This window comes from Rattus rattus, chromosome 10, assembly GCF_011064425.1.
Source record: "Rattus rattus isolate New Zealand chromosome 10, Rrattus_CSIRO_v1, whole genome shotgun sequence".
Taxonomy (NCBI): Eukaryota; Metazoa; Chordata; class Mammalia; order Rodentia; family Muridae; genus Rattus; species Rattus rattus.
Genome location: NC_046163.1, coordinates 49,945,230 through 49,959,526, shown reverse-complemented (window position 1 = coordinate 49,959,526; position 14,297 = coordinate 49,945,230). Strand labels below are relative to the sequence as shown.

At 40.8% G+C, this 14,297-nt stretch overlaps 1 protein-coding gene across 1 annotated transcript in view; it reads left to right on the top strand.

Moving 5' to 3' along the window:
• Atf6 (activating transcription factor 6) overlaps positions 1 to 14,297 on the top strand; it is a 154,435-nt gene that overhangs the window by 100,689 nt on the left and 39,449 nt on the right. The window contains 1 exon segment of the mRNA XM_032914594.1: positions 10,623 to 10,707. Coding sequence (XP_032770485.1) covers positions 10,623 to 10,707 — 85 coding nt within the window.

The following is a 14,297-nucleotide window of genomic DNA, read 5'->3' as shown; positions in this document are numbered from 1 at the left end:
ATTCCCACTAAAAGATTTAACTTGTTTTAAAGGTGATGATTCAAAACTTGGAGCACAGTTAGCCACCCCACCCCCCGCCCCCAAATCCCCGTAGGACAATACTATCTTTGTATGACACTTTCCAAGAGGCTCCCATCCGTTCAGTCTTTGTTGATGAGGGGCATTGTGTGTGTGACTTGCACTCCAGTGCAGGATTCAGAGCACATGTTTTCTAGTGCTTCAGCATTAATCGATGGGTCATAGCAGCTGTGTGGAGGGCTAGCAGAAGAGAGTCGACCCTGCCGTAGATTTTCCACACACTGTCTTGAAAGTTCTCCTGCATGGGACACTACGTTAGAATATTTGTACCTATTCTTCAGAGGCATCTGGGAAACATCTGAGCTCTGATGAGGGAGGCAAGTGATTTCTAATTAGTCTGATTGTCATTAGTTGTCCTTTGTATGTTAACTGTTTCTGATGAAGAACATATTTCCTAATTGGACACTTGGAACATTCTCCTTTAGCCTATCTGATGTGTGTTTTGGTTTTACCATAATGTCAGATAAAATCTGAAATAAATTTGCCATAATTTGAGAATAAGCGTCTTGAAATGTGTCTACTTCATGTTCTTTTGACTTAAGACTTCAGTTAACAAGGAAAAAGAAGGTCCATTCACTCGCTTTTAAAAGCTGTGGCTGGACATTGGTGGTGCACATCTTCTCCATCCCAGCACTGGAGAGGCAGAGGCAGGTGGATCTCTGTGAGTATGGTTATGGACAGCCAGGTCTACATAGTGAGACTCAGGCCATCCAAGGCTACGTAGTAAGTCCTTGCCTCTAAATAGATAGATAGATAGATAGATATAGATAGATAGATAGATAGATAGATAGATAGATAGATAGATAGAGACAAGTTTTGATTACCTATAGGTCAGGGCTCTTGGATTAAAAAACATTCCAAGATCTTTTTTTAACCTAGAAGCCTTCTTTGTATATCTGCCCTAAATTTCTTTAATTCCTAGTAAGACAGACTATAAATTTTGATCAACAATACTTGTTTTTGTTGGGAATACAATTAAATCCTCATTTAATTGTAAACAAGATTGTGAAGGTTTCAAAAGCTTCCCTAAGGTTGTGAGTCATGACCATGGTGACTGGGGAGCCACAAGCTGACCAGAGCAATTATCAGTCTCTTTTTCATTAAGTCATGTCTAGGATGTAAGAAAATAATATGAAATGAAATTGGGGGGAAGTCAGCTGATTCTCGTATAGTTCTTGGCCAAAACATTCTCACTGTTTAATCACTCACATTCTATCTGCAAATGAATCTTGAAAGTAAATAAATTAGAAATAGACATATAAACACCAAGTATAATGTGTTAATTGATTTAACAGTGACAGAAATTGGAGATTGTGGGGAACATAAAAACAGACCAGTTCATTTTAGAAGCTAGGCCTAGGTGGTAGAAGGCGGAAATGGCCAGAGAAATAGATAGGTTTGAATCAGTCCTAGAAGATTGAAAATAGACACTTCAACAACATCTTATTGATTAATTAATAAAACTAATGGCAAATCAGAATGTCAGATGGAGAGAAACTATCACTCCTGAGTTGCGGATGGGAAGACATAATAATCAGTTCACTCTCAGAAAGCTAACCGGAGCAAAGATGCCTTAGAGCGCCAAGGCACAAGCGAGGGCGGAAACATGAGTTAGCACTCTGTCCACAGAAGAACCGTTGTGAGAAAAGGATGCCATCAGTAAAGATGTAGAACAGCTTACTCGGGGTAAGAGCCACTTGCAAACCAAATACGTCCTAAGCGGCTTGCACCCAGAGTGAACAAAGATCTTATAATTCAATAATAAAAGGGCAACCCAATTAAAATGGACAGGGAAAAGAAAAGACCAGTGTAGGTTCCTGTCAACAGATGAAAGGATGAAGACAATATGGTGTACACACACACACACACACACACACACACACACACACACACACACACACACACACACACACACACACACACACACACAAAGAGAAACAAAGGTCCTCACTGCATAGTAAGAGCACTGTAGACTCCGGTGAAAATGAAGCTTTTATTTTATGGTTTTGCACAGTCAGGCGTCAGCCCCAAATGGCATGTGAGCTAACTGGGGCAAGAACAGTCTTTATAACCCCGAGTGCACGATCCTTCCTGCCTTTCTCATTACCTGAGTGGCCGGAGAGGGGGTGTAGAGGCTTAGATATCATCTAGGTACCATGTTTCCCTGCTCGAGTGTTTCTTTCTCAACAGCACCGTGCGTGGGCTCATCTGCGCACTTTACAGCCTATTTACCGTAAAACCTATCATGCTGGTACCTTGCAGGCAAGCGTGGCTGCTAGTAATTTTCTCCTCTGAGTTTTTAGTTTGCTTTAGCAGAGTTTGGTTGCTGGGCAACAGTGAGATCTCCAGCAGGGGTCAAGTGTTTTCTGTTCTACTGTACTTGGATCTACACATCTGAAAATGAACCATCAGATTTGCTTACATAAAGTGTGTGTGTGTGTGTGTGTGTGTGTGTGTGTGTGTGTGTACACCTTTGCAGTTGCACTTGTAAAGGTCAGAAGTTAACTCTGAGGAGTCAATTCTTGCCCTCCACCTTGTTGAGACAGGGTCTGATTTCTGCTGCCAGACTGGCTGACCAGTGAGTTTCCAGGGCTTCCCGTTCACCACAGATGGTTGCTACTTCATACTTTTGAGTTTCTTAATTTTTATTAGTATGTATTAATTGTACACAACAATGGGTTTATTATAACTCTCATACCTATACATATTTCCATTGTATTTCACCCCTCAGAATCCTTCTTGTCTCCGTCCCACTCTGGCTAATCTTCTTCTTCCCAGCCAACCTCGCTTCTACTTCTAAGAGGGGAGGGGAGGGAGTGACCCAGTGAATTTCATTAGAGTTTCAATAGGATATTCTTTTTTTTTTTTAAAGATTTATTTAATGTATATGAGTACACTGTAGCTATCTTCAGACACACCAGAAGAGGGCATCAGATCTCACTACAGATGGTTGTGAGCCACCATGTGGTTGCTGGGAATTGAACTCAGGACCTCTGGAAGAGCAATCAGTGCTCGTAACCGCTGAGCCATCTCTTCAGCCCCAACAAGGATATTCTTAATTGCTGTTGACTGAATGTTTTAGTGTTGATGGATGCATTAGTTCATCTGATCTGTGAGCATGTGGCAGTGGTGACTACAGTACCTGCTGGTCTGTTGGTGCCTCTTCCTAGGTCCTGGCAAGTCTCACTTTAGTCATCTTACTATCACTCACAGTTTAGAAATAGTTTGACACTCACTGAAAGGCCTGAGGGAAAGACTTCAGTAGATTCTATTACTATTTCTATGGAGATTATTAAAAGGCTAGAAATAGACAGTCAGGGTTAGAGAAAGGACAGCAGGGAAATCCATGGCAGCGTGTTTGATAGGGATGTGTGCTTAGCTACCTTGGCCAAGAAAGAGTCTAAGACAAATTGACATTTGTGTGCTGAAGAGGGTGAGGGCACATACAGTGCAGATATTTTAAGAAAGAATATTCTAGGTTGTGTTGAAAATCGGGTGACTGAAAGGAAGAATATGCACAGAGAAGGACAGAAAAGGCTCTGCTGCTGCCAAAGCGCAGAGAACCAGAGAGGAATATGCCAGAAAAGTAGGTCCAACCTCATGGCCACTGAGATTGAAGTCATTTTGATTTCTACTGTAGTAGAATTGTTGTAGATGTGGAAAGGAAGATCAAAGCTGAGCAGACTTTGAGACTTTTTGGGTGGTGGTTACTTTTTAATTGTCAATTTGACACTGCCTAGAGTCACTGAGAAGTTGACTAGATATTTTTCATACATGAGCACTTCAGTCAACATCAGTCACACCCTTCCCCTAACTCCTCCCGTGTCCCCACTACTTCTTTCAAATCCATGGTTTCTTTGTCTTACCATTACCGCACACGCGCATGTGCATGCATATACAGTCTTCTGAGTTCACTCCTCAGTGCTGGCCTGTACATGTGTTCAGGGCTTGGGATTGAATAACCCATGCAAAAGTTTGTCCCTAGAAAAAACTGATTCTTCCGCTCTCAGTGGCCACTAAGCACCTGTAACTTTTCATCTAAGGGTGAGAGTCCTTATCTGTGTAATTCAAGTGGAGTTTCTTCTCGGCAGTAGTATTCGGTTTCTAGGGTGAGTGGAGCTTCGTCTCGGCAGTAGTATTCGGTTTCTAGGGTGAGCAGATGTTTAGCTTCGTTATTTTGGTAACCAAAGATCCTGAGAGAAAACGAGCTCACCAAAATAGATAAACAGAATTATTGGGACTTGTGGTTTAAAATTTAAGGGCATAAGAAAATTTAAAAGGCGTACTTTTCTCCCTTGTTTTGTAGTTTGATTTGTGAGGACAAATAAAATGTACTCTAGGGACATTGTATAATCCTCCCATTTGTGTGAAACCAAGATCAAAATCGCCTTGGAAATAGCATGGCTAGGGTGGTGCTGGGCTAGTGGAGGTGATGGTGTTGGTAGCAATGCGGGGATGGTGGTGATTATCTTAGAAAGGAAATGCTTAACTTCTATAGACACAGTTAGGGAATACCCAGACCCTAAGGATCATGCAAGGAGAAATTACTGTAGGCATATAAATCAAGTGGGATTGTCTTGTTTCTTTTTTGTTACTGTGATAAACAACTTCAGGAAGAAAGGATTCATTTTACCTCACTGATCCAGGTGATAGTTCATCATGGCATGAAAGTCATAGCAGTAGGAACTTGAAACAGTTGATATGTTCACAATCAGAAGAGAGGAATGAATGCATGTATGTTAGTGCTTAGCGTGCTCTCTGTACTCTTATATGGATCAGGATCCTCTGCCTAGGGAATAGTGCCACCCACAATAGGCGGTGTTCTCTTTTCAATTAATGTAGTCAGGTAACCTCCACAGATATGTTTAAAGTCTCCATTTCCTAGGTGATTTTAGTTTTTGTCAAGCTGACAGTTAATATTAATTATCATCACACTGTCTCTTTCTCTCTCCCTTCTAGGAAGCCAGAGTCTCTGGTATGAAAGAGTCAGGTAGAACAGGGATGTCACACAGTGGTAGGCCACCCTCTTAACATTCATAAGCCTTGGGTTTGATTCCCGGAATCGACAAGGATGGGAATAAGAGAGGGAGGGTGGGAAGGCCAGCTGGGTAGACTGTTGTTTCCTTGTGCTCCATTTCCATCCTCCATGTTGCCTACACAGCCGCTTGGCACCTGGGCAGCCTTCTGCAGAATCTGATCTAAAAATCATATCCCAAGGCAAACTCATTTGACCTTATTAGAATTTCAAACTCATTTTTCATGGTGACCTTGCCAGAACTGTCAAGATTGCATTACATGTCAAATTTTCCTCTTGTCAGAATAGAAATGTTGGCTCCTCCTTGGGCCATCTGTTGTACACTAGTGGTTTTAATTTATTCTTTGTCTCCCTGATAAATATTGGTGGTGCAGATTTATTCTTTATATTTCCTGCTGTTTGGTCTGTAATTTTATTGCATACACTAGTGGCACAAATACCACATTCATTTTCGCTGTTTCTACTAACTGCTTCTATTTGGGGATGAGTAATGTTTTTGCTTATGTTTTTAATATGGTGAGAAGATCGGCATCATTTAATAGACTTCATATGATGACATTCTGCTTCATTTTACTACTCTAATTTTTGTCTTGCAATTTTTGTTTTCCTGGTATTTTATTATGTGTGTCTGTATATTTTGATGAATTCAAATTTCCTAATTATTTCTTTAGTGAGTAGACACTTTGGGTTTCTAATCAACGATTTGTGTAACTACAGGAAAACAGTGTCAGTTCCGAATGTCGTGGGTTTAAGAAGGCCACTCCCGACTGCTGCTCTGGCTCTTTTAGTTCTGAGGTTTGGCAGCTTGAAGGATGATAGTTGGGAAGAGGAGGAGATACAGTGGCAGTAGAAAGCTAACGCTTCCGGAGATGGAAGGTAGAGAACACTCAAAGCTGTTTGTAGAGTAAGGATGGATGTTGTTGTTTTTTTTAATCTGGTTTCCATATTTGAAAAACAAGCCGTCTCCAGAATTCAGTGCATCTAGGCCAAATACGAAGTGTTAAGAGTTCGTTTTTGTCCGTGTTGGCCTACACAGACCTCTGACTCGCAGTGGGCCATCTCAGTGCAAGAGGGCTGCTTGGAGTTTACTCGAAGCCTTTGCAGACTGAGGCTCCTCTCTCACTGGGAGTAGCTGTTGTAGGTGTTCCTTCTGTCAGAGACAGACACACACACTGAGTCAGAGCTTCATGTAAGAGAAGCTAGTCTGACATTTAGTCTGACATGAACGGGCCAAAGTGGAGACTTAAACACTGCATTTCATTCAATTATTAATATGGATTTCACTTGTCAGCTTTTGATGTAAGTAGACATCGGTGCTTTGTTTCTAAGACTGAGTCTGCCATTCAGAATCCCATATTTTCTTTCTTCCATAAATCATCCTTACAATCCATATGCCATAATTTCCAGTTACCATTTATAATCACTTTCAATTATAAAAACTTACAGATTGTTAAACAGTGTGGTGCAAACTTACTGTTTTCTGTGCCATTAATAGTTTTGCAATAAGAAAAATAAAGCTAATCTACTTACGTCTATCAAGCTATGTCTTTTCACTTAGTTTATCAGTTTTATATAATATCGAGTACACAGTCGCACTCACAAGTCTGCAACTAGAAAACCTAATTAGCAATTGGTTTAGTAAGTCACTGTGTACTCTGTGGATATGTAGAACCAACATAGCTGGGCCTTAATTTTACTGTGAGACATTATCTGAACTCCAGCTAAGGAACATGCCTTCTATTTTTGCTTAGTCTGTCTCTGATGTTTCCACTTCTTTAAAAAGGTGAAATGCCATTTAATGCCGTATTGCGTCTTCACACTTAGACTGTCTCTTACAAGGTGCATGGGAGAGGGAATTAGGAGGACCGTATACACAATTGGTGTCTTGAAGAGTGTTACGGCCAGTGTTGGGAAAAGCCAGTGCTGTGTTCTTACGGTGCAGTGCTTTGATGCTTCTCTAAGTACTCTCTGGGAGTAGGGGTAACAGAGCGTTAGCTTAATTTTTGTCCACATAGTTTTATCCCTGAAGACATGCTGCAGCTTATCAGCCCTATATGGGACTTTCAGAAGCCCATTTGAAAATGTCTTAAAATAAGCAATGAGATTTTGAATAGCAATGTTGAGATGTATTTATTTTTAGAGCAATATCCTTTTCGCATTTCCCTTTTATTTCTAAATAGCTCAACTTTTGTTGTAGTTGATTATTTTAACTGATGTAATAGGAATGAAATAACTTTGTTAAAATCCATCAAAGTATACCTTGGCTTTTCCAAGTCTGAAATTCCTCCATTAGTTCATTAATATGGATTTAGATAAAACGACGGAGGGGTCCCTCTAACGAAGTTTGAATAATAAATGTGACTTTTCTGTGCAGTTAAACATTAACAAAGACATAGTGGTGCACACCTTTAATCTGAGCACTTGAGAGGCACATGAGTCTCAGTGAGTTTAAGGCCATTCAGGTCTACATACCAAGTTCTAGGCCAGCCAGGGCTACTTAGTGATAGATACTCTTAATAAAGCTATCCCTGATGGTGCTAGCTTTACGGAATTTATGATTCACAAACTAATGATACTGATACTCATTATTATACCTAGCTTTAGATCTTGACAGAAAACCTAATGCAGTAGTGACCTAGGGAAATCAAAATATTATCTCTGTCTCATACCTTTTAAAGGTCTTACTATGGCTCTGTGGTCACCAGGCTCCCTATTCTGTTTGGTCGCTCTGTAATCCTCTGGTGCAGCCTCCATCGCACAGCCCACTGGGGCTACTCCAGCTGTACTGCCATGAAGAAGTGCTTTCACCAAGGCCACAATGCCTCACCTGACTGCAGATGAGTCTGCTTTCTGCCCGATCAGATATCACAGGTTCTATTTCTAGTCCAAAATTATAGTAACAGAAGAGCACACATTGGACACAAATCACCATCTATCTCTCCGTGCATTGTTCCCCCAAGAAAACAAAAACCTGACTCTCTAGCCTTTAAAACACCCGTGTAGCACAGAGCTGAATACACGGTAGGTGAGCATGCTCAGTAGATGTTTTCTGCAATGAGTGGTAGGTGTCTATAAAAACTTGCTGACTGACTGAAGTTCCTGGTTTCTACTCTTATAACTAATAGGATTAATGATCTAAATGAGAGTGATATGAACTCAGGAAAATAATTGAAAGTTCATTGTTGGTTTAAGGAACTTTTTTCCTCCAAAGGAAGTAAGATACCTGTTTAACAAAGCAACTATAGTGTCTTAACTATATGTGTAATGTTTGTATATAAAATACTGTTAGAATTAGTAACACACTAGCTTTGGCTCACTTCAGTTTTGATCAGTAAAATAAGCATTTTAAGTTATAGCCTTCATCATGTGTGACTCCCTAAATTCTGTCCCTAGCAATGGGAAAAACAAAAAGTCCAGGCACACACCTATAAGCCCAGCTCTCAGGAGGCAGAGGCAGGAGGGTTAGATCAGCCGCACTGCATAGCAAGCTCTAGGCCAACTTATTTACATAGTGGACCCTTAAACAGAGAATGGCTATCGCACAGTTTGTGTGTCTTTAATGAGAGACAAAGCAGGTTAACTTCAATTATGTGTATCAATATGATATGATTCTTTTTCATAAACAATAGCATAATTTTTTACTTCCTGCTACAAAATGTAGGAGACATTACATTTGAAAAACATCCAGATCTCCAAAGGAAACTCATAATTAAATCTGAGCCTGACTCTAACCCTTCACCAATATGATCTAAGTGTGTTTGTTTTTACAGTAACCTTAATTTGGGGCTTGCAGTTTGAGGGTTGCTTTGTTATTCAATTTAGAGCCCATGAAACAATATTTTAATTATAGGAACTAAGCTATTTATAAATTTCACAACAGGAAGATGAGCAAATTGTGTTTCTTCTAGGATATAATTTATTATCTTGCTCTCAGAAATGTGTGATCTTTGTGTCTAACAATGCAGTTAAAAGAAACAAAACAGGAAAAGAAAAACAACCTCTTTCTTCAGGGCTGGGATTCTCTCAGACCCTCACTCTTCTCTCCACACTTGAAAAGTGTGTTCTCGTGGAACTGTGGCTTTGAGTCCCACAAAGCACAGCAGTTACCAGAAGTGTCTCCACAGTTTTGCTCATGTCATTCGTGTCTAGGTTTTTCCTTGGCTTTGCTGATAACTTCATTTATCAGCTACATTGGATCTGACACGTTTGAGGAGTGAGTTTGTTGAATGACAGTGACTATAGGGGCAACAACGAAAGCAGCACCAAGTGTGTTCAACTTGGGTTCTGTCTAGCTCAGCCTAACATGCTCCCGTAAGGAGAAATACTATTAGAGCCCTTACCTCTGTGATAATTGTATGTGTTTGTTAGGAAGAGTTGTTAGCAATACTAGTTAAAATCAAAGTCTTAAGTCCTTTAGACTATTTACATCTGAATCTAAATTTTCCAAACTCTCCACCTCCCCATTCTTCTGCAGCCAACCTCCCCTTGGCGCATTCTTACTTTGAGTAGTTGTGTGGCTGGAGACCTGGCAGCCCAGATACTTTCAATCACTTGTAGGTAATCAAAAGTTATCTGTGTCATTTTGTAGAAATGTAGAAAACAGAGTTCTTTAAACTCCCTGCTTTAACGGTGTGCTTTTTGTGAGTGTGTATGTACAGATGTGCTTTTGGATGTGTGCACGTGTGCAAAGGTCAGAGGCTCATCTCAGGTATTGTTCCTGAGACAAGGTCTCTCACTGGCCTGGAGCCCTCCTGCTAGGCTAGGCTGGTGAGCCATTGAGTCCAGGACACCTCCTCTCTCACCTCCCTGGTGCTGGGATTACAGCATACCCCCATACCCGGCTCTGCATGTGCGCATTCTGATATCCAGCTTAGGTCCTCATATTTGCACAGCAATTTGAACTCCTCCCTCAGCCCACACACATTTTATTGTGCTTTTGTCACAGATAATTTCTAACAGTGTAGCATTTTACCTTAAAAGAGGCAGGGCCCTAGGCTCTGGACCTGCCTTAGCCTTTTACATTTTGGAGGATAAAAGGTTTCTTTTTCAAACAGTTTGAAAATGAGTGTTCAGTTGGAAGCCACTTTGGTGTTAATAATCTACCACAGCCCCCATGATTCTACAGGGCTTGCAACCAAGAGATGGGCAGAGGATGCGGTCTCGTCTAGATCATACATACCCCTGTTTAATGGTGGAACTAGAATTAAGAACTGTTGTCTTGGCAACTTGACCAATATTCTTTATGGTGCCCTGGTCATATATTGTTATCAAAATCCAGAAGTATTAAAAAGCTGCCACAGTGTGCCTGATAGAGGCAGTCCCCACCTCTGGAAAATGTGTATTGCATTAAGATAATTTGTAGTTCATTTTTTCTAAGCCAAGTTTATTTAAAAAATTAATTTTCATGATCTGAGTGAAATGTTGGCTCCCTAAAAAGTATAAATCTAGAGTATTCCTAGAGTAAACCAGTCATCATGATGTATAAAACACTGTTCCTTTTTAATTTTAGGATCACCTGCTATTACCAGCTACCACCCATAACAAGACCACAAGACCGAAGATGTCCATTGTGTTACCAGCAATAAACATAAATGGTAAGGTGAGATTTTGATTTGTCAACACAAGAGTCCTTTGTTTAACCAATGTTCTCTTGGTTAATGAGAGGCCATTCAAGATAGCTACTCAGGCAAATTTATACATATATTATTTTGGAAATGTTTCTCACTGTTTTATAAAAAATATTAATTTAATTTTTCTTATTTTTAAAATACTATAGTTCTTAAGAATTTTTTTCTTAATTTATATGTATTAGGGAATGTAATACAGGTACCCACTCAAGCCTGGATCCTCTGGAGCTGGAGTCAAAGGTAGTTGTAAGTGAGGGCACAGTGACACCACTAAACTAGACCATTCAAACTGCCAGGCTGTCTGTCAGAGGGCGGAGAACAGCAGGTGTGGGAAGGAGAGAACCTCCTTATCCAAGATGTCTTCTTGCCTCTCAAGCACACCTCTAAAGACACTCATGAGATAGCCGCACTGTTAGATGAAGGAGAATTTATTACACATGTATTACGTTGCACTCTGAAGACTATATTTGTGAAGTCTCGGGTTCCTATCCCATAGCTACTTGGGTTTCTTTGCTTAAACTCGGAAATGACTTTGGTCAGTTCATTTTCCACGCAAAATTATTTTCTAAATATCTCCCAGGCAGAACCAACTTGAGTTTGTTCTTCAGACTGGGCTCTTATGCAATGCAGTGCCTGCATTGTTTTATAGCAGTGGGCTGTCCGTTTAAATAACGCCATAAACAGTAAGATGCTGTCTGACTGTTTATGTTGGCCAGGAAGCTCATTTCTAAAGATAAATCTTTCCTGGATTTGGGAAATAAAATTGTTAGCAGATCATTTTCTTTTTAATCTGTTCCAGATTTTTTGCAAACAAGCTCCGAGTAATTTTCCTTTTAAGATATCATAAATATAGGAAAATTAAGATTAAAATTCAAGAACTCCTGACAGAGAATGTGCTGTAGGTTAAGTCCAGTGCTCTACTGTGCCTCTCCTCTAATCAGTGCCCTCACCCTCTTGCTATGAGGTTTTCCTCAGACTAGAGCTTGATTTTATTCATTAGCCTCTGAGCTTGCAGGAAAGTGCATGACATCCTCGTTTACAATCACAGTTAATAGACGATGTCTCCTTTCTGCTGCACTCCACCACATTGTTTAAATACAGTAGAGTGTGTTCCTCTTACCTTGCTGTGGTACAGTCATCAGCACCAATGGCGCCACTCATCTTTCTGCACAGCTTTGGGCCGCAGAGCCAGTTCAACAAGGGAAGTAGCCTTTCTTGATGGCATGTATCTCTTTTATGCCACCTCAGCCCCTGCCATCCACATGACTGTAGTCAGATCTTGTCCTCACTAGTCAGTAACTTTGAAACCTCCTCTCCAAACACCCCACTCTCGGATCATTATTTAATCTCTTCCTTCAGTGTTTAAACTCTAGCCATTCTTCTCCCTCACAGATCTGTAATCCCTTGACCCTGTCATCTTTACTAAATCCATCTCATCCTTACTGGATGTACTTCTTCCTGACCTAACCTAAATACCATGGTTCCTTTGTAGGCATAAATTTTTTGCAAACTACTTTTAATAAGGGTTCAACCTCTCCTCTAGCCCACCACCCACTAGAGGCAGTAGAGAAGTTATTAGAATATGGGGGAAGTAGACCTGTTCAGCATTAACTCTTCTTTGGCAGCAGTCCTGTAGCAAACACCAAATATGACTCTAGGCAGGCAGACACCACAAACAAACTAGCAGACACCGGGCATGAGCGGGCAGCTGCAGTTCAGTCCTTTCAGCAGGCAGACACCAGGCACGAACACCAACTGGCCTGAGGTGAGTCTGTAGAAGCAGCAAGCTGCCACCGGAGCCTCAGGAGTAGTAGCCTTGGGAGAGTTTCTCTTAATGGCGGCGTTATCAAAAGTCGCGCTCACCAATACGGTGAACCAGTGCATGCGTGTCCTTAGAGAAGAAGAGTGAAGGGGAGCGAACCAAACCAATGCTTATTTATACTCCTTCATCACAGGCCCTTCCGCGTGTCTGCTCCATCCTTTCACCTGTTCTGTGAAACAGCCTTTCCTGTGTCGACTTTAGCAGGACATCCCCTCACCTGTGTGCCCAGCAAACCAGCATTTGATATAACTGACTTTCCAAAGAAGCCACAAGTTGGCACTTCGTTCCTTACTGTCACCACCCTTGCGTATTCCTCTTGATGCCCAGCTTCCTTTCTCTCTTCATACCCCTACTTGTCCCAAAGCCCACCCCATTAAACCCAACTACTCTTTTAATGCCTGCTGTCAGGCTAGAAAGTATCAACCAATCAAATCAAATTGACTGACTTCAAGTCTATGACCATTGATTTCAGTGGGGCATTCACACAGCCAATCCTTGCTAATGAATTCACCTTCTTCCCTCTGAATCAAGAATTCTTCTGATCTTCATTTTTCAAATCTTCATTACATCCTTTCCCCGACCACCCTCAGCTATAAACTCATCACGGGCTACACTGAAAAAAAATCATGCAAAAACTGTGTCACATGTCCACCACCACTGGTCCTGCTACAGCTCCACCCACGTCTACCCTTCTTGACGTGCTGAAAGGAAAAATGTCTTCCCTGGGGCTCCAGATCCGCTTTACCACTTACCAGCTATGCATTGTTGGGGGAGTAAATGAACTCTGTCCTTCAGCTTTCTCAGAATGCTGAATAAAATGTATGTCCTGTCAGTTCTGAGTACAGAAGTTTCATGTGCCTTAGGAATAAACAGGAGCTGTGGTTAGTTCCTCTCTGACTTAATGGTGCCTAGAGAATTTTGGAGGTGGTGGTAAAGGATTGAAATTTGTTGAGTACTGGTTTCTATGGTATACTAGCCGCTGATATTTAGGAAGAGGAATTTGATTTTCCAACTTGAGCAGAATAAATACATTTCCAGGTCAGCATTTGATCTTAAATTATTATGAATGATGATTACACTTTGTCAGCTTAAGCTGTGGAAAAAGTCTAAGAAACAGAAAGAAAGCAGGCTATGAACATAAAACTTGTCATTTAGAAATTACTGGTCACAGGCCAATGAGGTGATTCAGTGGTTGAAGGAACTTTCTACCACGTCTGACAAACTAAGTTCGGTTCTCAGACCCCTCAGGAAGGAAGGCAGTCCTGCTGGTGGTTCTCTAACCTCCACATGTGTGTCATGGTTTGAACTTTTACACACATACACACACACACACACACACACACACACACACACACTCACAAATGTGCTTAAAAAATTTAAGAAATTCCTGGCAATATCATCCTTTGTCATTTTTTATTCTGATTTAAATTTCTTCGCTTCTTAAGAGGGTTGAAAGCAGGTTAGTAAAGCTGTAAGAAAGACTTTCCTTGCCTCAGGTGGCAGTCTTCATGTTGAAAGCAAATTGAAATAAAACAATTTTACCTCTCTGTTCCAAAGGATTTTCAGAACTGATTGCATAGTTGGTAGAGAAATGGACAGAAAATGAAAGACTATTGTAACTTTCAAGGAAAGGGATTGTGGAAGTCCTGCTTTTAACACTGTAAGCCAACAGTTGCTGCTTTTAAATTATTTTTGTATGTTCTGGTAAAAGTACAGGTTTCCTTTGCTCTTGATG